The sequence below is a fragment of the Pseudonaja textilis genome, chromosome 2, assembly GCF_049901715.1.
Source record: "Pseudonaja textilis isolate UNSWEBS1 chromosome 2, rPseTex1.2, whole genome shotgun sequence".
NCBI classification, from domain to species: Eukaryota; Metazoa; Chordata; class Lepidosauria; order Squamata; family Elapidae; genus Pseudonaja; species Pseudonaja textilis.
Window position 1 is genome coordinate 165,350,503 of NC_141991.1, and position 24,955 is coordinate 165,375,457.

The following is a 24,955-nucleotide window of genomic DNA, read 5'->3' on the forward strand; positions in this document are numbered from 1 at the left end:
TGTTATGTGTTCTTTAGTGTCTACTCTCTCACTTAAGTTGATAGGAAGTTGATAGGAGAATAATTTATGTTGCTATTTTTGTGAAACGAAATCCTGCAGTTGCATCACGATGTTTAAGCAATGCACTGGGACTGAAGGAGTTTGTTGAAGGAGTTTCTTCTATGAAAATCGATTGTTTGTTGTAGGTTAATTATGGTAAGGACTGCAATGACATGAGTACTGTGTGCCACTTGGCCAAAAAATGGAAAGATGATGAATCAGGAAGTACTGATTTATGGACTCAATAATGGAGTGGATCAACCAACCTGTTTCACATGAAAAAGGTTGACGAACTAACTGATTAAAGGTGGTCAATGGCTCACTTACGGGGAAATTGCTGTCAAGCTTAGCATTCCACAGGAATCTGTGGGTTTATTTGTTTATTTCATAGACTGCTCAATTCCTAACCCTGAAATTTGTGACCATAGTTTGTGTTATTTTAGTCTGATCTGTTTTATTTTGGCATTGTGCTCTTCTGATCAGTGGTATTATATATACCGGTAATCCTTGACTTACGACCACAATGAAGCCCAACATTTATGTTGTTAAGTGAGACATTTCTTAAATTTGCCCCATTTTATGACCATTCTTGCCACAGTTGTTAAGGGAATCCCCAGAGCTTTTAAGTTATTAACAAGGTTGATAAGTGAATTTGGCTTCCCCATTGACTTTACTTGTCAGAAGGTCACAAAAGGTGATCACATGACCCAAGGACACTGCAACCGTCATAAACCTGAATCAGTTGCCAAGCATCTCAATTTTGATTACATGATTACTGGGATGCTGCAAAGGACGTAACTTGGAAAACAGCTGTGAGTCACTTTTTTCAGTGCCGTTATAACTTTGAATGGTCACTAAATAAACTTTTGTGAGGCCTACCTGCGTATAAAATATAACTGGCCAAAAAAGCAAAATGCCAAAATAAAACAGACCCGGCTAAAATAACACAAGCCATGATCACAAACTTCAATAATTTCCTGGATGACATAAAGTGGAAGCCACACAATAGCTGAGGAGGAGATTATTCCAGTGGGCAGGAAGTACAAAGGGAGGGATACCTTCTCCGTTCCACAAGATGACATTCTTTAATTGATGGGACCTGAATAGGGTGGGAAAGAAATCTAGAGATAAAACGCACTTGGTATCCTAAATGGTTTTCGTGGTGATAACCCACGTTGTCAGTTACACCAGAAAGCCGAGTGGCAACCAGTGCAACTTTGCAAAGCAGCAGGATGATAGAACAGTGTGGTGCTCTCATCATGGCCCACACCTCCATCTACTGGACCAGCTATACTTTCCAGACAGTCTTCAAGGGTCTCCCCATGTACACCACCTTACAGTAATCCAATTGTGAGGTGACTGTCCAAAGAGCCTCCAAGGGGCTTAAAGGGGGTATTAGATGTACCCCTCAGCCATAGCTTCCTCCTGCTGGAGCTGAGAGTCTAGGAAAAATGCCAAATTGCACACAAGTCTTATATGGGGAAGTTTAATCTCACTTAAAGTCAACAATGGAGTCCTTCCAGACCCAGAGGGCGGGGGGGCAAGTAGATGTAATAGCCATCTTGTCAGTCTTGAGTCTGAGTCAATTCCTTCCCATCCGGAACTGCCCAGGCTCCAAGCACTGGGTTAGGAGGGCTCTAGCTACATCACTGGGCTAGGGGTCAAAAGCTGGCTATCAGTCCTCACACTGATGATACTAAACCCAAAACTGGTGGACGATGTAATGCAGCAAGTTGCAGGTACCTGCTAAATCAGAAGGGGAGAAACTCTGGGGAAGAAAAAAATAAATAAAAATTGAGCTTTTGAACTTTAGTATTGGAGAAGACTCCTGAAAACACAAGGGTTAGCTAAACAAACAAACAAATGGATCACCAAATGACCAAATCGATTCCAAGTTCTCACTTGAGGCATAAATCAGCTGGCTCAAATTATGATTAAGTGAAGCTTTTTTGAGAAGTCTATAATGCTGGAACAAGTTAAAGAAACAAGAGGTAGATAGATAGATAGATAGATAGATAGATAGATAGATAGATAGATAGATAGATAGATAGATAGATAGATGACAGATAACAGATAGATAGATAGATAGATAGATAGATAGATAGATAGATAGATAGATAGAAAAATAGATATGATAGATGATAGATATGATAGATGATAGATAGATAGAGATAGATAGATAGATAGATAGATAGATAGATAGATAGATAGATGATAGATAGATAATAGATAGATGATAGAAAGAAAGATAGATACGATATATAGATAGATGATAGTATGATAGATGATGGATGGATGGGATAGATGGATAATGGATGGACTGAAAGACAGACAGGATAGGAAGAGAGAGGGGGAGGGGAGACAGAGAGAGAGGGAGGGAGGGAGATGGGTGGCAGGGAGAGAAACTTTACAGCAGCGATGATTTCATCATTGGAAGCCCTGAAGGAATAGAGTGGGGAGAGCTTGTCTTGAGAGAAAATCAGTGTCTAAGAGTACACACATATTTAAAATATTTAGCCAACAATTAGCTACCAATGGAGGAAAACAATAAACAAATGTATTATACAGCTGAACCATAAAACATTTTCTCTGTAAAAACATTTTCTCTGTAAAACCATTGAATAGAATCGGAATCTATAAAACTGGAAATAAGAGAAAAAGCTACAAATGTCATATAACTACTTCCCACTAGATGGCAGTCAATTCTTAGCTAAGCCAATATAATGTGTTGGTCATTCATTCTGCAGTGACCTCTTGTTCTTATTTGTCACAGGTCAAGTGAGGGCAATATACTTTTCAGAACTCTTAAGCCCTGGAATCCAACGCAATTAGTGCGGTCAGTGACAAACTGAGTTCCAAATACACAGTAACAACTACCTCAATTGAAAGCACAAAACAGGGCCTCCCATCCACTAAATGTGGTTTTCTTTGTGTGCCATACAGGTCCTTGACTTGTGACAGCTATAGGGAATCAGAATTTCCATTGCTAAGCAAGTGATTGTTGAATGAGTCATGCCTGGTTTTATAACATTTTTTTGCCATAGTGAATCACTGCAATTATTATTATTATTATTTTGTAAATTTTATTTGAGTTTTCACAAAAAGAAAAGACACAATTAAAACATCTTTTTTGAAAGCAGCATAATCCCGGGTTACATTTCTTCGTGCAGACACAATTTCAGTTTCATGCTCATTTTTATATTCTATTCCATATCTCATTACAATTTTACATTTTCTACATAGCTTCTCCCCTCTTTTAATTTCCTCAATTTTATTATATTTATTTCATCTCAATTCAAATCATTATATTTATATTTTTTGTCTGTCCTGTTTCAATTGTCTATTATCTTTTCTCATTAAACAAAATTTCTTCTGTAGTTACTGATAGGAGTATGACGCCTTTATATCTTTCCCCTAAAATTATAACACTCAATATAATACATAGCTTCCATTCAGATTCTGTTTGGTACATTCTTAAACAACACACACTATTCTTATAAAAAAGAAAAAATTATAAATGTATATAATTAAAACAAGATTCCATTCCAATTCAATTCTATCGTTAATATTAAAATTCATTTTAGTCTTAAGATTTTTCACGTTACTTTTCAATTAAATATCATACCTCTATGGGAACAATTATTAGCTTTCCAAAATCAATTCCCCCCTCTTCACTTATATTTTATAAAACATTGACTAATTAAAGTGTTCCCATTCCTTCCTAATTCAATTTTCTCATTTATTTTATTACATTTACTTTATTCACAAACATGTCACTAAGTTACACTAACCATTCTATCCCTCATTCTAATCATATGTTGTTTCCAATTTTCTAAAGTTATTTCTATTTCAGATATAATAACACAATCTCATGTACCTTTACAGAATCCCCCTTTCAGTTAAATTTTTACCCATTATCGCTAAATAAGTCCTGTTTCTTTATATCTTGCTCCGGACCTTTGTGACTGCTTTTCTTTTCCTTCTTCCCTCTCTTCTTCTCCCTCCCCTTTTTACCCCTTTGTCTCTCTACCTCTACTTCCCTCTTCTGTATTCCTCTTTTCTGTTGCTTTCCAGTATTATACTTATTTTTCGAATTATTTTTCTTTTCTTTGGTTCTTTTTTTAAATCTTAAACTCTCCATCCTCTTTCCCCACTTTCCTTTTTCTTCCCCACATAAAGTTACTTGTTCATTAAAGATGGCTTCTTCTTTGTCCCAGTCTTCTTGTTTTGCAGTCTTTTCTTGTTGTTTCTCATAGTTCCAAATCTCCATTTCTAAGATTTGAAAAATGAAGCCAAAAGAACCCTTCCCTTCTTGTGCATCTTCTTTGTACTTTTTAAGTTCCATTTTCAATTCATCCAAAAGTGATGCCATTGTAAAAAAATTTAAACAACCACCCAATTGATTTTAGTCATTCAAATATAATAGCCAAAAATCCAAAAGTCACCAAGTAATCCAAATACACACAAACTGGTTCTTTTTGCTCTTTCTTTTTTTTCCACTTTCGCTTCCTGGGGTTACTATTTTGTTGCAAAGTTTCAGTTAAAAAGTATCTTTTAGAAGTCTTATTGAAATTTTACTTTAAATTATTTTAAAGTCCAGGCAGTCTCCTCCCACTTCCAGATCCTGCCCTTATTCTTTTTCTCCCCCTTCCTGCTTATAGAAAAAAAAGTTTTTAATGTCCAGAAATCTTTATTGTCCCTTTGGCATTTAGTTATATTTTCAGCTTAATTGCCTGTTGATGCCAAAGCGGATTTTTCCAATTTCTTATTCTTAATTGTCAATATAAGGAAGGAGAGAGAAGAGAAAAAAAAGCCAAACCTTTCTCTTTTCACTTTCTTTCGCTGGTTCCGACTCTTCTTTGGGAGCAATGTTATTTCTTGTAAAATTTAAATTCCAAGGTACCTTAGTTATTGCTTTTTCAATTTAGTTCGGTCAGGCAAAACTTTCACTTCTTATCTTCCTCCTGCACATTCTTTTCCAGTTGAGTACTTCTTTTGAGGTGGCCATTTCTGACCATCACTCCTACTGCCTTCGGGAAAGGGAGTTTGACCAGCTGAGGAGGAGAGATGTGGCTCTCCTCGACCCTGCTGGCAGTCTCCCCCTTCTTCACCACCTCTACGGGGTGGCTTAGCCCCGAAACCAGCCGGCTCGGGGTGCTCCAGCAGCAAGCCCAGGCAGAAACTGTGCACGATCACGGATTCCTGTCTGTCGCCGAAGCCCTTCAAACCGGAAGATTTGTGAATCACTGCAATTATTGAGTGAATTGTGTTTATTAAATCAATCCTGTTTCCCCCATTAATTATGCTTGTCAGAAGCCAGCTGGGAAGGTTGTAAATGATGATCACATGACCCTGGGACACTGCAACCATCATAAATACATACCAGTTGCCAAGCACCCAAATTTTGATCATGGGATTATTGAGATGCTGCAACAGTTGTAAGTGTGAGGAATGGTCATGAGCCATTTTTTTCAGTGTTGTTGTAACTGAATAGTCACTAAATGAATAGTTGTTCTGTGAGTCAAGGACTATCTGTAGCCAGCAACTTCTAGGGTGCAGGATATCGGTTCATCACACACACCCGCTAGATCAAAATTGGTGTTCCTGTGTAGCTTCCTCTTTCATAAAACAAAGTAAAATCTCTTTGGAGCTGAGCAAAGCCACACATTCAGGTAGTTTTCTCAGCAGTAAGATGGAAGCAACTTGCTGAAGCCTTCTTCCAGGGTGTTTTTTTTTAAAGACTTTCCCTTGAGGCATAAGTAAGCATCCCAACAATAAAATATAAATAGAGGGACTTCCGGTTTGGGCTTCTTCGGCAATGGACTGAAATCGTGTTTTGATCCGTGCTCGCTGCTGGAGCGTCCCAAGCCGTCCGGATTCGGGGCTGAAGCCACCCCGTAGAGGTGGTGAAGAAGGGGGCGGAGTCAGTGGGGTTGAGGAGAGCTGCATCTCTCCTCCTCGGCTGGCCATTACTCCCTTTCCCAAAGGCGGTTGCAGCGGAGGTCAGAAATGGCCACCTCAAAGAAGAACCCGACCGGACAAGATTGTGCAGGAGGAAGTTTAAAGGGGAAAGTTTGACTGACCGGGTTGCATGGAGAACATCTATTTAAGGTACCTGGAACCTGAATTTTAAAGATTAATACTATTCCTAAAAAAAGATTTTAAGCTGTGAAAGAGAAAGGGAAAGGAAACGGAATTGGCTTTTTTTTCTCTAACATCGAGAGTTTTAACTGACTTGGAATATTAAAAAGAAGAGATTTGAACAAGAAATTGATACTAATCAACATGACATTTGACATTAATAGGCTATTTCTAGCTGAAAATAAAGTGTCAAAGGGATAAAGATTCTTGGATAATTTAAAAACTTTCTTTAAAAAAAAAGAAAGAAAGCAGCAGAGGGTAAAAGGATAAAAGAGGGTGGAATCTGGAAAATGGAGGAGACCACCTGGAACTTAAAAAAAATTGATAGTGGAATTTTAACAAGGCTTGCAAAAGGTAAATTGTAGCTGAAACTTTCTTACAAGAGAACAAATCCCCTGGAAAGAGAAAGTGAGAAAAGAAGCAAGAAACAGTTTTGGATTATTGGATGATTCCTGGAACTTTGGATGGAGGATCCTAATGAAATAAAATAAAATCAGCTGGGGATTGTTTACATTTTTTTTAAATGGCATCACTCCTTGAAGAGTTAAAAATGAGACTTAAAGAGCAAAAAGAAGAAGCACAAGATGGAAGAGGATCTTTTGGCTTCATATTTCAATTTTTAGAAATGGAGGTCTTAAACTATGAAAAACAACAAGAAACACTGGCAGAACAAGAAGGGCGGGACATCTTCAATGACCAAGCAATTTTAAGTGGGGTAAAAAAGGGAAAGGGGGGAAAGGGAGTTAAAAATGTTCGTACTGAAGCAACAACCCCCCAAAAAGAGTAATTTGAAAAGTAATCATAATATCAGGAAGAAGCAGAAGGGAGGATCACAGAAGGGAGAATCAGACAGAAAAGGGAATAAAAAGGGGAGGGAGAAGAAGAGAGGGAAGAGGGAAAGGAAAAGAAACTACAAAAGACAGAAACAAGATATATAGGAACAGGAAAAACGTACAAGAATTAAAGGTATAAACCTATTTAAAAGACAGAGACAATGGTTAAAATTTAACTTGAGAGGATTCTGCAAAGATGCATGGGATAGCATTGTTATATAATATGTTAAATGATTAAAGTGATAGAAAAAAATTCTATTAATGTGTAGTGGAATATTTGTTTGTAAAGAGAATAAGGCTCTCAATGATTTAAAAAGAATGTTTAAAAAAACTGAAAAAAAACATGGAAGATTTTTATCAGTTGATAAGATGAACTTGAATAAGAACAATAACTTTACTGACTGTTAATAACTATTGTTTGGTTTTTTATTTAAAGACAGTAATAAATAAAATCTGAAATATAGATGATTAAAGTGAAAGACAATTGATATTACTAGGTAATGTTTGTTAAAAGAAATAGAAATGTAAAAGATTGTTATTAATATTAATGGCAGAGCTGTACTTGAATAGAATAATTATTCCATTTACTATTGTTATACATATGTACACATATATATATACACATATATACTTTTTTCTTTTAAGAATTTAGTGTATATTTTACGGGGATTGTATCAAGCAGAATTCGATTGAAAATAGGTATGTGTTATAAAATAGAGGTTAGATAATGAATGTTATAACTGTAAAGATGTAACTTAAATTTTTAAATAAGATTTGAAAAAAGATACAAAGGTGTTACACTCTAGTAATTACAGGGTAAAATTTGTTTTATGAGAAAAGATAATATGAAATTGTAAACAGGACAGACGAAAGTATAAAAACATTAGAAAGATTTTAAAAGTTAGAAAAAGTTATGTAATTGAATTAAGAAAGGAATGATATAATTTAAAATAAGGCTCTAGGAAGTAAAGAAAGGGAAAAGCTATTGAAAAAATTGTGAAAATAGTTATAAGATATGGATTAGAATGTATAAGATAAATATGTATTGAGTTTATGTCTGTATGGAGAAGTGATAACCGGGCCACGCTGTTCTCAGAAAAAGATATTTTATTTGTATTTGTATGTTTTGTGAAAACAAACTTTTATTAAAAATAAAGAAAATATAAATAGAAAAACAGTGATGGAGCTAGTACGCAAAACAGAATACTGCCTTTCTATACCCTAATGTTCCATACCATTTTTGTCTGGTTTCTCCTGAAGCATTTTTATTTATATTATTTGATTTATATTTGTTTTGTAGCCCTTTTCTTCCAGCATTTTTTTTAAAACCTTCAGAAAAATCATTGAAAGATTTAGTCAAATGGAACCCCATTATACTTACTGGGGTTCACTCCCTGGATAATATGCCTGGACTGTAATCTCAGTAAATAAAGCTAAAAATTAACTGTACTCATAATGGCCATCTTAACAATACAGATTCCAAGTGACATTATGGAGTGGTTAAGGTGATTGATGGCTAGTGAGAGCAGGGGGAAAAAATCAGAGGTGCGATTTCTATGTTAATTGCAGGGGGAAACCATCATCATTATTGACTGAGAGAGGCTATGCCTGCTCCTTGCCATTAAGTAGCAAAGCTGAGCATCAGTGTATAATTCAGTGCAAATGACTCTCTATTGTGGTTTCAAAAGAGCATTGATGGCATGCCTCCATTATTTTGGACAGCACTAAGTTTTTCTTTTCTTCAGTTTATAGAAATTGGGGATAAATGCGTCCAGTATAGGGAGCTGTTGCCGACCATTAAATTTTGAGATGACAGAAAGCATCACCTGGGAAGCACTGGATTGCAGATTCCTTCTGACCGCACTAAGGTAACTGCTTACATCCTGCTTACATCTTCTTCAGTGTCCTTTTTTCTTTCCACAGTCAAGTAAGTTCTAATCATTAAAATTTTTTTCCCAAGGTTGCAATTAGCTCTGCTCTTCTCTTTTTAGCAGCAAGTTGACCCCAATAAAGCTTCTCTAAGCAACAAAATAAAGGATATAGAGAGAAGACTGAATTTGTTTCGTGCCTTCATGTGCCAAGCTGCCATTAAGGGGATGGGAACAAGGGCAATAAAAAAGAAAGGCAAACCCAATCTTCACTGATAGTTGCTAATCAGTAATGATTGTATTTATTCAAAATGTAAAGCTGCTTTATCATATAGGGGTTTGGGGCTACGGGGAAGCAGAGGAACAAACAGTACTGTGCTGTCCAGACAATATATAGGTAATTGGGAATTGAGATAGTTAGTTAGGAATTGGGAGCTGTCCCCTTAAGGGAATGCCTCATGGTAAATGTAGTTAATGCATCTTGGAAAATGTAGTTCATGTCATGTTGTCCCATCTGTAATCCTGATTGGTCACTAAATTGACCCTTGGTTGGGTTGGGGAAGTTTCCTTTACTCCTGCTTGGACCCCAGCAGTGTACTGGTGTCTCACAGTTTGCTCCATCGTTATGGTATGAAAGATCACTGTATTTTTACACTATGAAGTCAGCTGTGCCAAGAATTGGACATTAGATAAATCTCGACATAACTGTGAGTTATAATTGAGGCTGCCTTGTGACCCAATAAAGAAACTTTGTATGGAAGCCTTTGTAGAGTATGTCTGTCTGTCTTTCTATTAAGCCAGTAATAAAAGATTCAACATTTTGCAACCTTCTGACAAGCAAACACAATGAGGAAGTCAGATTCATTTTGCTACTAACTTAACAATTGCAGTGACTTAACAACTGTGGTGAGAAATGTCATAAAATGGGACAAAACTGACTTAACAATTGTCTTGTTTAGCAATGGAAAATTTGGGCTCAATTGTGGTCATAAATCAATGACTTCCTGGAGTTCTTTTCCTTCCTTTCCTGTCTAGAGTAAAAATTGATTATTTCTCAGAATGCAAGCAGAGACGTTTTTTCACCTCTTATTCCGGTGGGCTATTTAAGATTGAGGCATCTGCAAAGCTTATATCTGCCCATTCATCAGATATTAACTTCTTCCTGATGGATGACTTATTAAAATAAGATCCTGACAGTAGCATTGCTCAGAATAGCCATAAACTCTGAGAGACACAAATTCCAAGGCAGGATAGAAGGTAAGGCAAAGAGAGCTACAAAAACCTCTTTTTTTTCCCTGTTATTTGAGATTTCTCTATTGTTTGCATTTTGGAATCAAGGACTTCTAGAGGTCATCACACATTACAAAGACCTTTACATGAGTTGATTCTATTGAACCATTGACCTATTAGACAATAAAGACTAATAAACAGAACTCAGCTTACAAAAAAAGTTAAGTCATTTTAAAAACAATTTCCTTACAGCTATATTTTTTGAAAATATTAAAGGGATATAAATTTCACCTTTTTCCACAGTCTTTCCACAGGTCCAGATTAAATTTTTTGTAGTCTCTTGACAGTCTCATAATAGATCAATATGTAAATATTTGCATTTCATATAATATATATAGATCTCTTTTTAAGTTATTCCAATAAGGCTCTCCCTTAATTCTCTAGAGCACTTCTGGTAATAATAGCTGGCTTATCTTTCTTACCAGAACGTTCCATAAAAACCACCTGTGATCTGGCTCCAATTCCTGATCTTGCCACTAGGCAATACAGTTGGATCATTTTAGTTTCTGAACCTAATGGCTTTACATTTCCTGTCCTCTTTAGACGAGTATAAGCATTGGCTTCAAAACTGGCAAACAGATGATCCTTCTGTCCTTGAACATTGCTGCCTTCGATTGATTTTAGGCTTTTTTCTTTCAACTGTCTTCAAAGCTCTTGATCAATTGCCCACAACGTAACTAAAGAAAAATCTGGCAGAAAGTAATGACTGAATGCAACAGCCTCCTCCATATTAAAAGCATTAGGCTGAAAACTTTAAACCCAGCCCAGCAATAACCAGTGTGGGAATCTGCTAGCCATTATGTTCATCACAATGGAGCTCTGGAAGCTTTCTTTGTGAGCCATCCATTGCACAGAGCAGGGATTAAGCACAGATACTGAGGAAATGAATGAGCTGAGTAGCACAGAAGGGTGAAGGTCTCACCTTTCAAGACTAAGGCAAAAACTATCAAAGAGTTATATGAAAATTTGACACATAATTAAAATGAAAAAGCATATTTTAATCCTGACTCCAAATCTAGACTCCAAATTGACCTGAATAAACCAGGCTACATTCAGCAATTAAGCTAATTACTCAGATGCTTCCGTGCCTGCTTTCTCCTGCAAGAAAGACAGTTATCTTCGTTAGACACAATGATCCCAAATTTTATTTTTTGTGCCTTTGAATCAGTTTTTCATTCTTGGCAACTGCCAGACAAGTCCCTGTAGTTTTGGGGCAAAATTTTGGAAGTGGTTTACCACTGCCTCCTTCTTGGAACTGAGAAAGGGTGACTGGTTTTGTGGTAGGATTGGAATTCATGCTCTCCTGGTCTCAGCCTGGTACCTGGTTCTCTGCACTAAACCGACTCTCCGAAGTCGGTCTGTCTGACTGTCTGTCTGTCTGTCTGTCTACCTACCTATTACATTTCTGAACTGCCCAGCTCCCACCAGGAGGGATTTTGGACAGTGTACAATAAAATAACAAAACATAAAAACAGTATATAAAAATTAAAATGTTAAAATTAAAATTTTAGAATTAAAATTTTAAATTATAAAATAAGGCAAGAATAATTAAACCCTATTAAAAACAGTTAACAAAGGCAGAAGAGGGAGTCTCAGCACCACGATTGGATGGTCCTTTGGGTTCCCCATCCGAAGCCATAGAGTCATGTTTTAACTCCTTTTCAGGAGACCAGGAGAGTGGGGGCCTGCCTCACCTCCGTTGGGAGGATATTCCACAGGACAGAGGCAACAGCAGAGAATGCCCTTTTTCTAGACCTTGATAGTCGGAATCCTTAAATGAATGGGGTCTGCAACATACCTTCCATGCCTGACCGGGTGGTATGGGCTGGCATAGTGGGACAAAGCTGGCTCTGTAGGTGCCCCTGCCTCTTTCCATGTAGGGCTTTATGGATCACAAGTGCAACACCTTGGGAATTGGACATGGAGGCACACTGACACCAATGCAACTCGTGGAGCAATGTGTTACATGCACCCATCTCTGCATACCCAACATAGCTCACACAGCCGCATTCTGTACCAGCTGAAGCTTCCCAATACTGTCTAAGGATAGCCCCATGAAGAACGCATTGCAATAGTCCAAACAGGAGATGAGGAGGGCATGAGTGACCAAGGGGAAAGCCTCCCTATCCAGGAAAGAGCATAACTAGCGCACAACATGGAATGGTGCAGAAGTCCTCCTAGCCATGGCTGCCACCTGCTCATTGAGCTGTGAGTCCAAGAGGACGCCCAGTTTGTATACTAAGTCTGTCTGGGGTAGCAATCCCCTCCAAGGCCAAAGATGATAAACCTCTGGGTAGAGAGGAACCCATCCACAGTCACTCTGTCTTACAAGGTTCCGCTGAAGTCTGTTGACTCACATCCAGGCCCCCACAGCCTCCAGGCACTGCAAAAGAGTGTCGATTGCCTGCTTTGCCTGGGACAGATGTATAACTGGGTGTCAACAGCATACTGCCAATACCTCATCCCATGTTGACTGATGATCTCCTCCAGCAGTTTCATGTAGATTTTAAAAAGGAAAACTCCTGTGGCACCCAACAAAGGAAGGGCTGTGAGCTGAACCTCTCACTCCCTATTAAAATTGATTGGGACTGGTCTCTGAGAAAGAATGGCAACCAACATAAAACTGTGACACCCATCCCCATTTCCCTAAGAGAGTCCAAAAACAGACCCTTGTCAAAGATACCAAAAGTCACAGAGATATCAGAAAGATCCAGGATAGATCCACCATCTCCATCCTATTCCCATCAGAGATCATCCATAAGTGCAACCAATGTTGTCCCATACCCAGGCCTGAAACCTGACTAAAGGGATCTAGATAATCCATTTCTTCCAGAATCCTGTGAAACTGCATGCCACTACATTCTTTCCCCAAAAGGGCTGGTCGGAAACTGGATAAAAATTGTTCAGAACGGTAACGTCCAGCAATGGCTTCTTGAGCGAAGGGCAGCCCAGTGCCTCTTTAAACAAAAAAAAGGGGCCAGGAATAACCTACCCAACAAGGAGGAATTCCCCATTATTTGGACACACCTACATGATACCTCCCTGGTGGTCTTAACCAACCAGGAGGGGGCATGAATCTAATGTGGAGGTGATGGCATTCCATAGGACCCTATCCATTTCTTCAGGTCCAACAGAATCAAACCATTCCCAGATTACTAAGTAAATTATCTGAGATTATTCTAATTATGACATCTAAATTATTTCAGAACTGAACTGACCATTTTTTTTTTGTTCTCCTTAGATAGTGATCAGCAAGCAGCATTACATCCTCTCTTGTCTACAATGTAGAAATCTCAAATAAATTTCTTCCTATTGAGCATCCTTGATAATAATAGGCCATTGTTTTTCTTACCATGAGGCTCAATTCACAAAGGAGCAAACTGACAAATCAAAATCAGATCTGATGTTTAATACTCTACTGCAAGGGTCTTCAAACTTGGCAAGTTTAAGACTTGTGAACTTCAACTCCCAGTATTCCTGAGCTAACATGACTGGAGGAGGAATTCTGGGAGTTGAAGTCCACAAATCTTAAAGCCCGTCAACTTTGAAGACCCCTGCTCTATTTTGTAAACTGGAGCCATGACTCAGTCACTCTAAATTTCAGGTCTGAGCTTGTCAGTTTTGCAATTTTAGGTGGAAAATTTGTCAATTTCACCATCTCTCAATCTTTTTTCTCCGTCAACTGGGCACACAAAAATGCACCTATACAAATTAACAGAAAGCATTTGATTGTTGCAATAAATGTGTATTCTGGAGCCGCCTGGAGTAGCTTTTTGTTTTGTTTTTTTGCTAATTGGGGCAACCTGGCCAAACACAGGGCTTGTTTTGCTCAACACAGAGATAGTCCTCAATTTGCAACAGTTCATTTAGTGACCGTTTGAAGTTACAACAGCATTGAAAACTGTTTGCCTACGATTGTTTTTCACACTTATGACCATTGCAGCATCCTCACGATCACATGATTAAAATTGACTCATATTCATGACGGTTGCAGTATCCCAGGGTCATGCTGCGAACTTCTGAAAAGCAAAGTCAATGGGGAAGATTCCCTTAACAACCTGGTTACTAACTTAATGACTGCAGTGATTCACTTAACAACTGTGGCAAGAAAGGTCATAAAATGGGGCAAAACCCACTTAAGAAACGTTTTACTTTGCAACATACATTTTGGGCTCCATTGTGGTCATAAGTCGAGAATTGTCTGTATTTAATTTTCTTTCAAAACCCCCAAACGGTGCTTCTTAGCTGCATACTTCCACATCAATTGCACCTGTTTAAAAAGTTGGAGGATTCAGATACCTCAAATCCTCAAGTTCTTTTGCACCACAGCCCCCAGCAAGCTGCACTGCTTCTCCCCTCCCTCATGTCACAAAGGTTCTTTTTCAAGAGGCAACTGGACTTTCTGGTTTTTCTCTGACATTTCACTTCTCATCCAAGAAGTTTTTTCAGCTCTGACTGGATGGTGGTGTGGAGCCTTCTTGGAACTGTTGAAAGAACTGTGCTGTAGGACGGAGATAGATGATGTCATATCCCTCCCGCTCTGTCCACTGACAGAGAGGACCGCTGGTTTGAAAGCGGGGCGGTCGAAGAGGCCATCTATGTCAAAATTGAATAGCCCTCTCTCAACAGAGGGGAAGGGATACAATACATCATCATCAGTCTACAACACAGTCCTTTCAGCAGTTCCAAGAAGGCTCCACACCCAGGGGTGGGTTTCTACCAGTTCTGTCCACCTCTGTAGAACCGGTAGCTCTGAAGAGCAGCAGACGTAGAACTGCTGATGTTTTTGCCCACCAGCCCACCCGGGCTCTTACCTGATCTTTATTTCCTGATTTTTCAACTTCAGCTGCTGAACGAGGCACAGCTGCAGTTAGAAAAGCAAGAAAAGAGGGCTGTTTCAAAGGCTGCTTCTCTGCAGGCAGCTGCTGCTGACGATTTACAGGCTCGCAGCCTGCAGGGAAGCTCGTAAATCCCGAACCGGTAGTTAACCCTGTCATATCCCACCCCTGTCCACACCCATTTGCAGATGACCCAGAGGACACAGATAAACCTCCAGGTGGCCGCAACGATTCCCTAATTAAAAGAATGCAAATGACCAGCTGTCTGTAAGAACTATAAATCCTTCCATTCCCCACCATCCAATCAGAACTGAAGAAGCTTCTTGGATTAGAAGCGAAACATCTTCAAAGAAAAATCAGAAAGTCCAGCTGCCTCTTGAAAAAAACAAACACCTTTGAGGTAACCGTGACCTCAATAGCCCCCTCTCTCGGTTTTCCATCTAACCATTCTCTCCAAACGCCTCAGACCTCCATTACGCTTAACGCAACAAGAAGTTGAGATTCTAGGCTTAGACAACCTTGAACTACACCAGCTAAGATTGGACTTAAGCATAATACGCTGCTCAAAAAAATAAAGGGAACACTTAAACAACACAATGTAACTCAAGTGAATCACACTTCTGTGAAATCAAACTGTCCACTTAGGTAGCAACACTGATTGACAATCAATTTCACATGCTGTTGTGCAAATGGAATAGACAACAGGTGGAGAGCATAGGCAGTTACCAAGGAGTGGTTCTGCAAGTGGTGACCACAGACCACTTCTCAGTTCCTATGCTTTCTGGCTGATGATTTGGTCACTTTTGAATGCTGGAGGTGCTTTCACTCTAGTGGTAGCATGAGACAGAGTCTACAACCCACACAAGTGGCTCAGGTAGTGCAGCTCATCCAGGATGGCACATCAATGCGAGCTGCGGCAAGAAGGTTTGCTGTGTCTGCCAGCGTAGTGTCCAGAGCATGGAGGTGCTGCTAGGAGACAGGCCAGTACATCAGGAGACATTGAGGAGGCCGTAGGAGGGCAACAACCCAGCATCAGGACCGCTACCTCCGACTTTGTGCAAGGAGGGACAGGAGGAACACAGCCAGAGCCCTGTAAAATGACCTCCAGCAGGCCATAAATGTGCATGTGGCTGCTCAAACGGTCAGAATCAGACTCCATGAGGGTGGTATGAGGGCCCGACTTCCACAGGTGGGGGTTGTGCTTACAGCTCAACATCATGCAGGACGTTTGACATTTGCCAGAGAACACCAAGATTGGCAAATTTGCTACTGGCGCCCTGTGCTCTTCACAGATGAAAGCAGGTTCACACTGAGCACATGTGACAGATGTGACAGGGTCTGGAGACGCCATGGAGAATATTCTGCTGCCTGCAACATCCTCCAGCATGATCGGTTTGGCAGTGGGTCAGTAATGGTATGGGGTGGCATTTCTTTAGGGGGCCACACAGTCCTCCATGTGCTCGCCAGAGGTCGCCTGACTGCCATTAGGTACCGAGATGAGATCCTCAGATTCCTTATGAGACCATATGCTGGAGCGGTTGGCCCTGGGTTCCTCCTAATGCAAGACAATGCTAGACCTCATGTGGCTGGAGTGCGTCAGCAGTTCCTGCAAGACAGGCATTGATGCTATGGACTGGCCCGCCCGTTCCCCAGACCTGAATCCAATTGAGCACATCTGGGACATCATGTCTCACTCCATCCACCAAATCCACGTTGCACCACAGACTGTCCAGGAGTTGGGGGATGCTTTAGTCCAGGTGTGGGAGGAGATCCCTCAGGAGACCATCCGCCACCTCATCAGGAGCACGCCCAGGCGTTGTAGGGAGGTCATACAGGCACATGGAGGTCACACACACACCACTGAGCCTCATTTTGACTTCTTTTAAAGACATTACATCAAAGTTGGATCAGCCTGTAGTGTTTTTTTCCACTTTAATTTTGAGTGTAACTCCAAATCCAGACCTCCGTGGGTTGCTAAATTTGATTTCCATTGATAATTTTTGTGTGATTTTGTTGTCAGCACATTCAACTATGTAATGAACAAAGTATTTCATAAGAATATTTCATTCATTCAGATCTAGGATGTCTTATTTTTGTGTTCCCTTTATTGTTTTGAGCAGTGTACATAAACTCCTATGTTACAACGTCTTACCAGTTAATGAATATTTCAACTTTAACCACAACAACACAAGAGCAGACAACAGATATAAACTTAATGTAAACCACTCCAAACTCGATTGCAGGAAGTATGATTTCTGCAATAGAGTGGTCAATGTCTGGAACTCCCTACCCCATTCGGTTGTCACCTGCTCAAACTAATTTACTCATTTCCCCTCAAACTAACCTCTATTGACCTCACCCCATTCCTAAGAGGTCTGTAAGGGGCGTGCATAAGCGCACAATCGTGCCTACCGTCCCTGTCCTATTGTCCCCAATTATTAGTTCCTATTTCTTGTGGTTAAACTTATGTTTATTCTTATTTCTATGGTATTGTAACCTTTTGACTAAATCAAGAAAGAAAGAAAGTTCGGCGCTTAAAGCAGCTTCTTCTCGCCCGGGCGCCTGGAGGGGAGGGGCGTGGTCGCCTGGGGGTGGGGGGCGGCTTTCTCGTCGCTCTCCGCTGCCGTCCCCCTCAGATGGCTGCTTTGGCGCGAGTCGTCGCAACCGCTTCCCCCGCTCCTCTGGGATACCGCAGCATGACCGCCGGAAGCCGGGCTCGGTGGCTCTCGCTGGTGGCCCTTTGCTGGGCTCTGGCGTCGAGGGGCGCGACCGGCTCGGCTTGCGCTCCGTGCAAGCCGGACCTCTGCGCGTTTGTGCAGTGCGCCGTGCCGGAGCTGACGGCCCGGGACGAGTGCGGCTGCTGCGAGCGTTGCCTCGGCGCGGAGGGGGAACGCTGTGGCGGGACGCAGGGCGCTCGTTGTGGCCCTGGGTTGGTGTGCGTGAGCCAACGCCAGGCAGAAGCGCCCGAAGTCGACGCCGACGCCGAAGAGGGAACCGGCCGTTGCGTCTGCAAGGAGGACGGCGCCGTCTGCGGCTCCGACGGCCGGTCCTACAGTAGCGTGTGCGCTCTGCACCTGCACAGCTGGCGCGCGGTCCTCGACGGCCGCGAGCGCGTCCGGAAGGCCCACGACGGCGAGTGCAAACTTGGTGAGCCGCGCGACGCGGGTGGGGTGGGGAGGGGGGGAGGGAAAGCCGAGAGAGCGGTCGCCACAAAACACCCGTGGCTTGCTTCCTCTCGTTCCCGACAGCCCCAACTTTCCAAACCTTGCACTCTTTTGATATTTTAATCGGAGAGAGAAATGCATGTCAGTCTGAATTGGAACAATGGGTTGTTCTTTATATTCACACACGCGCTCGCGCGCGCACACACACACACACACACACACACACACACACACGCAATCAAGGTAAAAACTTGAACGTTTGCAGTAACAGACCTGTTTGCAGTAACCTTAGTCTTAGACACTGTTTTTAAGACTTTATATACTATTGTATCTATTAAGACAGTTGTCACTTTATAGGAGCCCGCAATTATAGCATAGCTTTTGAGTGTGTGTGTGTGTGTGTGTGTGTGTGTGTACACATGCATTCATACATGTATGTATGTATTGGGATATCTGTCTTATCTATCTACATCTACCTACCTACTTATCTATCTATCATCTATCCATCCATCCATCTATCCATCTAGCTACACACATATACACACACAGGGTGGAGGGGAGAGAGAGAGAAGGATATAAATAATTATCCTATTTCGTTCAGGTAAAGCAACAATATACAAAATACAGACAATACATGAAATACGATGGGGAAAAGAAATCAAGGGGAATTCTAAAAGTAGATCATTAAACTTCTCAGGAACTGCCTATCCTGACAACTGTTCTTACTTCCATCCTGATCCTATGTTGCCTTGGGTTCCTTGCACCTTTCTCCAGCGTAATATATGATCTCTTCAAAGCGGGTAGCATCCAGGAAGGAAATATCAATGAATTCAAGTTGGGGAATTGAGAATTTGGACTATTATATGGTCCATAAATATGAACACGGACCACATATGGCTATTGACACTCCGACAACCTGAATGCAGGCACACTTGTAATCCTGGTTTCATGCAACACTCATAATTTAGTTAAATTAAATCATGTTCAGAAAACGTGGGTTATGCTTCCGCTACAAGTTCGAGCACCCATTCCCATTCCACAGGCACTACTGTTACAGTAGCTCAGAAGTCATCTTATGCCACTATAACATCTAGGCGCGAACTTTTCCTAACAACTTTCCATAAACATAGCCAGATAGGGTATTATATAGAAAGAGTGTTCTATTCACCCAAACTCACCAGCCTGGGATTTTATGTGACATGTTGGGGGCTTGGATTAAGAAGACCTAGATTCACATCCCCTTCCACCTCTAAAAGTCATTAGATGGCCCTCAGCCAACGGAGTCTCTTTCAGCTTAACTCCCATGTTTGTCACAAGGTGGGAAAGGAAGAAGCGGGGGATGATCGTGTGTAGTGGGCATAGGGACAGGTGGAAGAACTGCTACCACAGTCAGACAAGTAAAGCCAGGAAAGTAATTTGAGAAAACATCCCCTCTCTAATTCACCGGAAGATAAAGTGAGATAGTGGAGAGAACATTTAGACTTGCAAGATACTGTTCCAATAATAGTAGTTTTATATGGCATTGAATTTTACATCTGGTCTATTTATAAAGCTGAGGTGTGTGTGCTATTCCAACAAACATAATAAATAATTGTTTAAATGGGGCCACTGTTGCCTATTATTGTATTATTACATGCATCTTCTCAGCTGTCTATTTAAATGGTAATAAAAGTACGTGCAAAGGAGAGGGGAACACATTTCTCTGTTAGTAAGTACTTCATTATATCTTAACCCAAGGGCACTAATTTACACACATATAATCAGTGGGGTAACATTTAATGGCCCCCTTTGGGAACCAGGCTGGGCGTAACAGCTGTTCTCTTTCTATTTGTAATCAGGCCTGTTCCTTTCACTTTGGTTTGTGTGTGTGTGTGTGTGTGTGTAAATGCAAATATATAAGCATTTCAATAATACATTGCATTTCTTTTCTTTCTTTTTTAGTTTTATTTGTGCAGTGTAACACATTACTATTTTAGAAATAAGTCCCCTTATTTCAAATCTCTGTGGTATGACTAGAAATGCCCAGCCATGTTTTGGATATTCACTATGCTATTTAATGTAATGCTGCCCAACTGGAGGGTCGAAGTCTTTGGATACATGTGAATAAAATCTCTGTATTCATGATTTGTAGCCCTTTCTTTAAACAAAAGCCAAGCTTTTCCCCATCCCGCTGAACGTCATTCAATCTTGCTTAAGAGAGGACTGGGAGAAGTGGGAATCTTACTTGAGACAGGACCCTTTCAAAAGGGCCTGTGTCTCCTATAAGCTGCTCCCTCCCAAGGGCCAGCCAGCTTTATAATGTTCTGACTACTGTGTGTGTGTGTTGGGGGGGGGGGGCAGGGGGAGAGGGGGAAATGACAGATCTCTTTTTGTATCACCAGCAGTGCTTTTCATACCCCTTAATCCTCTTGCTGACTCAACCAGTCTGAGATTAGTTTGAAATTTGCTCATTTCACTGCCACTTAGGGTTACAGGTTACATTTCCATGAATTCTATACACACATTTCTGTGGATGAGTAGATTTTAGAAACCCCTTTAATTTTAAAGAGAAGAGAAAGGGGGATTTTTTAAAAAATGATCAAAATAATCCAAACAGAAACTAGAAATAATCACAAAAGTCCAAAAAATAGTATAAAATGTTTAAATAGCGGAGGCCCGGGTGGAGTTACTATAATGTTTTTTCCTCTAATGTTTTTATGCTAATTTTGTTTTGCCTTTTTTCAAACTAAACAAAATTTGTTTATAACATTTTCATTTCAACCTTTGCTCTAGTGTAAATTTATTTTATGTATGTATGTGCATTGTTATCCCTGATTTTTGATTGTTTTACCTAATTAATATAAAAATAAAATCAGGAGGAGGGATAATGAAATGTTCTTCCAATTGTAGCTTAGGTAAAAGAGCTACCAAGTAGTCTTACTTATTTATCCAATTTTTATCCTTCCTTTTTAAACAACTTGCCCTGTTCACAGAAACAATTAACACAGTCAGCCAATCACCCAATCAGATCTTCTAACCAGTGGTTTTTGGTAGACAAAGTACAACAAGAGTCATCATTTTGGGAATACGTAGTTCCTGCCCACTTTCTTTAGCAAGTTGTGTCCCATGTTCATATTCCCACAAATAAGGTACAGTATTTAACAAATAACATGGGAAGAGAATGGGGAAAATGGTTTCATATTACATAGCAGGGGTGTCTGTTGTATATGACCAAATATGGCCAAGGGGTGGAGTCAGCTAATATACTCCACTCATTGGCCCCACTGCTGGCGGGAAAAACAAAGTCTCATCAGTGGCTGAAGCTTTGGACAGCGCCAACTATAAAATCGGGCGCCTGCCACGGCTGAGCGGCTTTTTCCTAGACTAAAAGAAATAAAGGTTGCTTACCAGTTCCCCATGTCCTGCCTCTCCTTTACCACGTGGACCCTTTGAACACTGGCGACGAGGGTGGGATTCTGAACTGTGGAGAGAACAAAGGACATCTCATGGGGTCGGCGCCATTTTCAACCGCAGCCGACCAACGACATGGCACAGCGCATGACCAGCCTGGCCCACCGCCTGATGGCCGTCCCTTACGATCCCGCTAAGGAGAAATGATCGTCCTACATGGGCTGATTCAACCTACACCTAGAAGTTAATGGACTCCAAGCAGCCCCCGATGTGCAAAAAACATACTGTGATGTTGAGATCTATGAAATGACCAATACCCTGGTCCCGTACGATCTACAGACTGTATCCTGGGACTAGCTACAGCACACCCTCTGTAGTCACTATGGCCCGTCTCCGTCCTATCTGGACAGCCGCTACGACTTCTACATGTCGAGAGAGGGAGAGACGATCAATTCATTCGTGGCAAATCTATGGAGAATTGCAAAGAACTGCAGATTCCCAGATACTGAGGGGATGATCCGGGACCGGATCATCCTAGGAACAAAGGATCCCGCACTAAAAAAAGAAAATCCTGGCCCATGAGGATATCTCCTTCCAAAAAGCCGTCAACGAAGCCAGAGCCACCGAATCATCCGACAACTCAGCGGCACAGATCCGAGGGAACGGAAGAGTCCACACAACTGGGACCAAGTGCCTGCTGTGGCCTAGTAAGTCTGACTCCAGTAACGACGATGATGGCAGAGACGTACATAAGCTGAGGTCCAGTAAGCCAGGCAGGAAATCAGGATCCCGAGAGTGTGGCGGCTTCAGCAGAAACCACCTCTGATCCATGTGCCATTTTAAAGACACCGTATGCCGGAGATGCGACCCTTAATAAAGTGCTCCAGCAAAGTGCCCACCCAGTGCCCATAGTCCAGCACCTCCTACACTCCCTGGGCCAGGGGACTATATTCGCTAAATTGGACCTGGCCCAGGCTATTAGCAACTGCCTGTCGACGAGGCTACTGCTGAGGCGCAAACCATCATCATGCACAGGGGGGCATTCAAGTGCAAGAGACTTCAATTCAGCGTAGGCATAGCCCCAGGCCTGTTCCAGAGTATCATGGAGCGGTTGCTGCACAACATCCCTGGAGTAATACTCTACTTTGACAAAGTAATTGCTTCAGCTACCAGCAGGGAGCAATTGATGGAACGTCTAAGGGCAGTCCTGGGAAGATTCCAGGAGGCAGGATTGAAATTTAAAAAAACAAATGTCACATAGTGGTCCTGCAGGTAGAATTTTTGGGGTTCCTAATTGACGCCACAGGCATCAGACCCACAAAAGGGAAAGCTTAAAGTGATAAGGGAAGCCCCCACGCCACAAAACAAAGCAGAGCTGCAAGTGTTCCTAGGGTTGCTGAACTTTTACAATGTGTTTCTGCTGCAGAAAGCAACCATTGCAGAACTGCTCCACAGGCTGCTCGATAAAACGGCAAGCTGGACTTGGGGACAACAGGAGGCCGAACCATTTAAAAAAATAAAAAGCATCTTAACATCGGACCATGTTATCATCCAATACAGCGAGACGCTACCATTAACTTTAACCTGCGACGCCTCCCCCTATGGTATCAGAGCGGTCCTCAGCCACAAATTACCCAATGGAACTTAAGCTCCTATTGCTTATTTGTCAAAGACACTATCTAAAACACAAAGAAATTACAGCCAGATCGACAAGGAAGTGCTTGCCACAGTCGCAGGGGTAAAATGTTTCCACAAATCCCTGTACAGCAGTCAGTTCGTCCTCATCACCGATCATAAACTCTTACTGGGCATTCTTGCCAGCGACAAACCCACACCGAACATCCTGTCCCCTAGGAAGTTGAGATGGACAGTATTCTTGGCAGCACATTAACCCACCAGCCAGGGAAAGACATTGCCCACGCCCTCAGCCATTGCCCCCTTGCAGACACCGCTGAAGACCCAGTGCTATCCACAACAGTGCTACTAATAGAGAAGATACGGCCCGGGATGATGATGTCCTCAGAGATCACAAGGCTCACGGCTCGCGAAAAAACCATGGCACGGATTTCAAATTGGGTGTGGAGGGGATGTCCAGAAGCAACACAAGGGGAGGAATACAAACCATACCAAAATAGGCAAGCCAAGCTGACAGTACTGAAGGGTTGTCTATTATGCGGGGAACCAGGTACCCCCCTCCTTAAGAAATAAAATATTAGAAACGCTTCGCGAGGGCCATCCTGGAATAGTCCGGATGAAAGCCATAGCCAGAAGCTACTTGTACACCTTGCCAAGAATCCAGGCCAGCACCCCCAGCCATGAGATTCAGAAAATGGGAAACACCCACCACACCATGGGCCCAAATACATGTTGACTTCATGGGGCCCTGCCAAGAACAGACATTCCTGATAGTTGTTGACACTTATCCAAAGTGGCTGGAAGTAAACCTAATGCAATCCACCACGTCGGAGGTGATAATAAAGGTGCTCAGGCGCCTATTTGCCACTCATGGACTACTCATCTCAGACAACTGCCCACAGTTCACCTTGAAATCATTTGAGGCCTTCCTAGCTAAACTAGGGATTAGGCATGCACTATCAGCACCTGCCCACCCAGCCACGAACGGTAAAGTAGAGATAATGGTCCAGGCCACTAAGGAAACACTACAGCATATGGGCCAGGGGGACTGGTAGGAGAGGATCGACAAGATGCTCCTCTTTCAGCACATCACACTCCACACTACAACACACCGCAGCCCAGCAGAACTCTTTAATGGGTTGGCGGCTGCGGACTGTATTAGACCAGGTCCATCCCAATTACAGCACAGAAACACACCCAGACTCCACGGGGAAATGCAGACAATTCACAATAGGAGACCTGGTCTACACACACAGTTACACCAGGGAACCAACGTGGGTGCCAGCAAGGGTCATCGAAAACACAGGGCTGTGGTCCTACAGAGTAGAGACGGAGAGAGGGAAGCTATGGGAGTGACACATCAATCAGCTACGGGGCCGGGTCCCAAGCACAGACAACCAGCCAATCACCCAACACACAGCAACTGAACAACACAGGCTGCAAACACCAACCCCGCAGGCACAAACCCCCGAACAACAACAACAGAGACACTTATCTTACGAAGAGGAAGCCCTGCGGGGTCCTTCTGAGGTCTCAGGCTCGATGGTCCCTGCCGCGCCAGCAACAAGCTTTGAGACGATTCCACTGGCGGGGACCAGAGCAGCGGCGTACCCGTCCACTTGGGCTGCCGCTCCAGGAACAAGTGAGGTGCGCAGGTCGAATCACACCCCTCAAAGCCCTGCCTACTTACGCGATTACGTATGGTAGGCGGCAGCTGATCGGAGGAACACTAACTAGGAGGGGAGGGGTGTTGTATA

General features: G+C 41.9%; 1 protein-coding gene across 1 annotated transcript in view; it reads left to right on the plus strand.

The window, feature by feature from the left end:
- Nucleotides 1-17,608: 17,608 nt before the first annotated feature.
- The window catches only part of IGFBPL1 (insulin like growth factor binding protein like 1), a 45,019-nt gene continuing 37,672 nt past the window's right edge, over nucleotides 17,609-24,955 (plus strand). Inside the window, exon 1 of the mRNA XM_026712692.2 lies at nucleotides 17,609-18,156. Within this exon, the coding sequence (XP_026568477.2) occupies nucleotides 17,646-18,156 (511 nt within the window). The 5' untranslated portion in view covers nucleotides 17,609-17,645. The remainder of the gene's footprint in view (nucleotides 18,157-24,955) is intronic.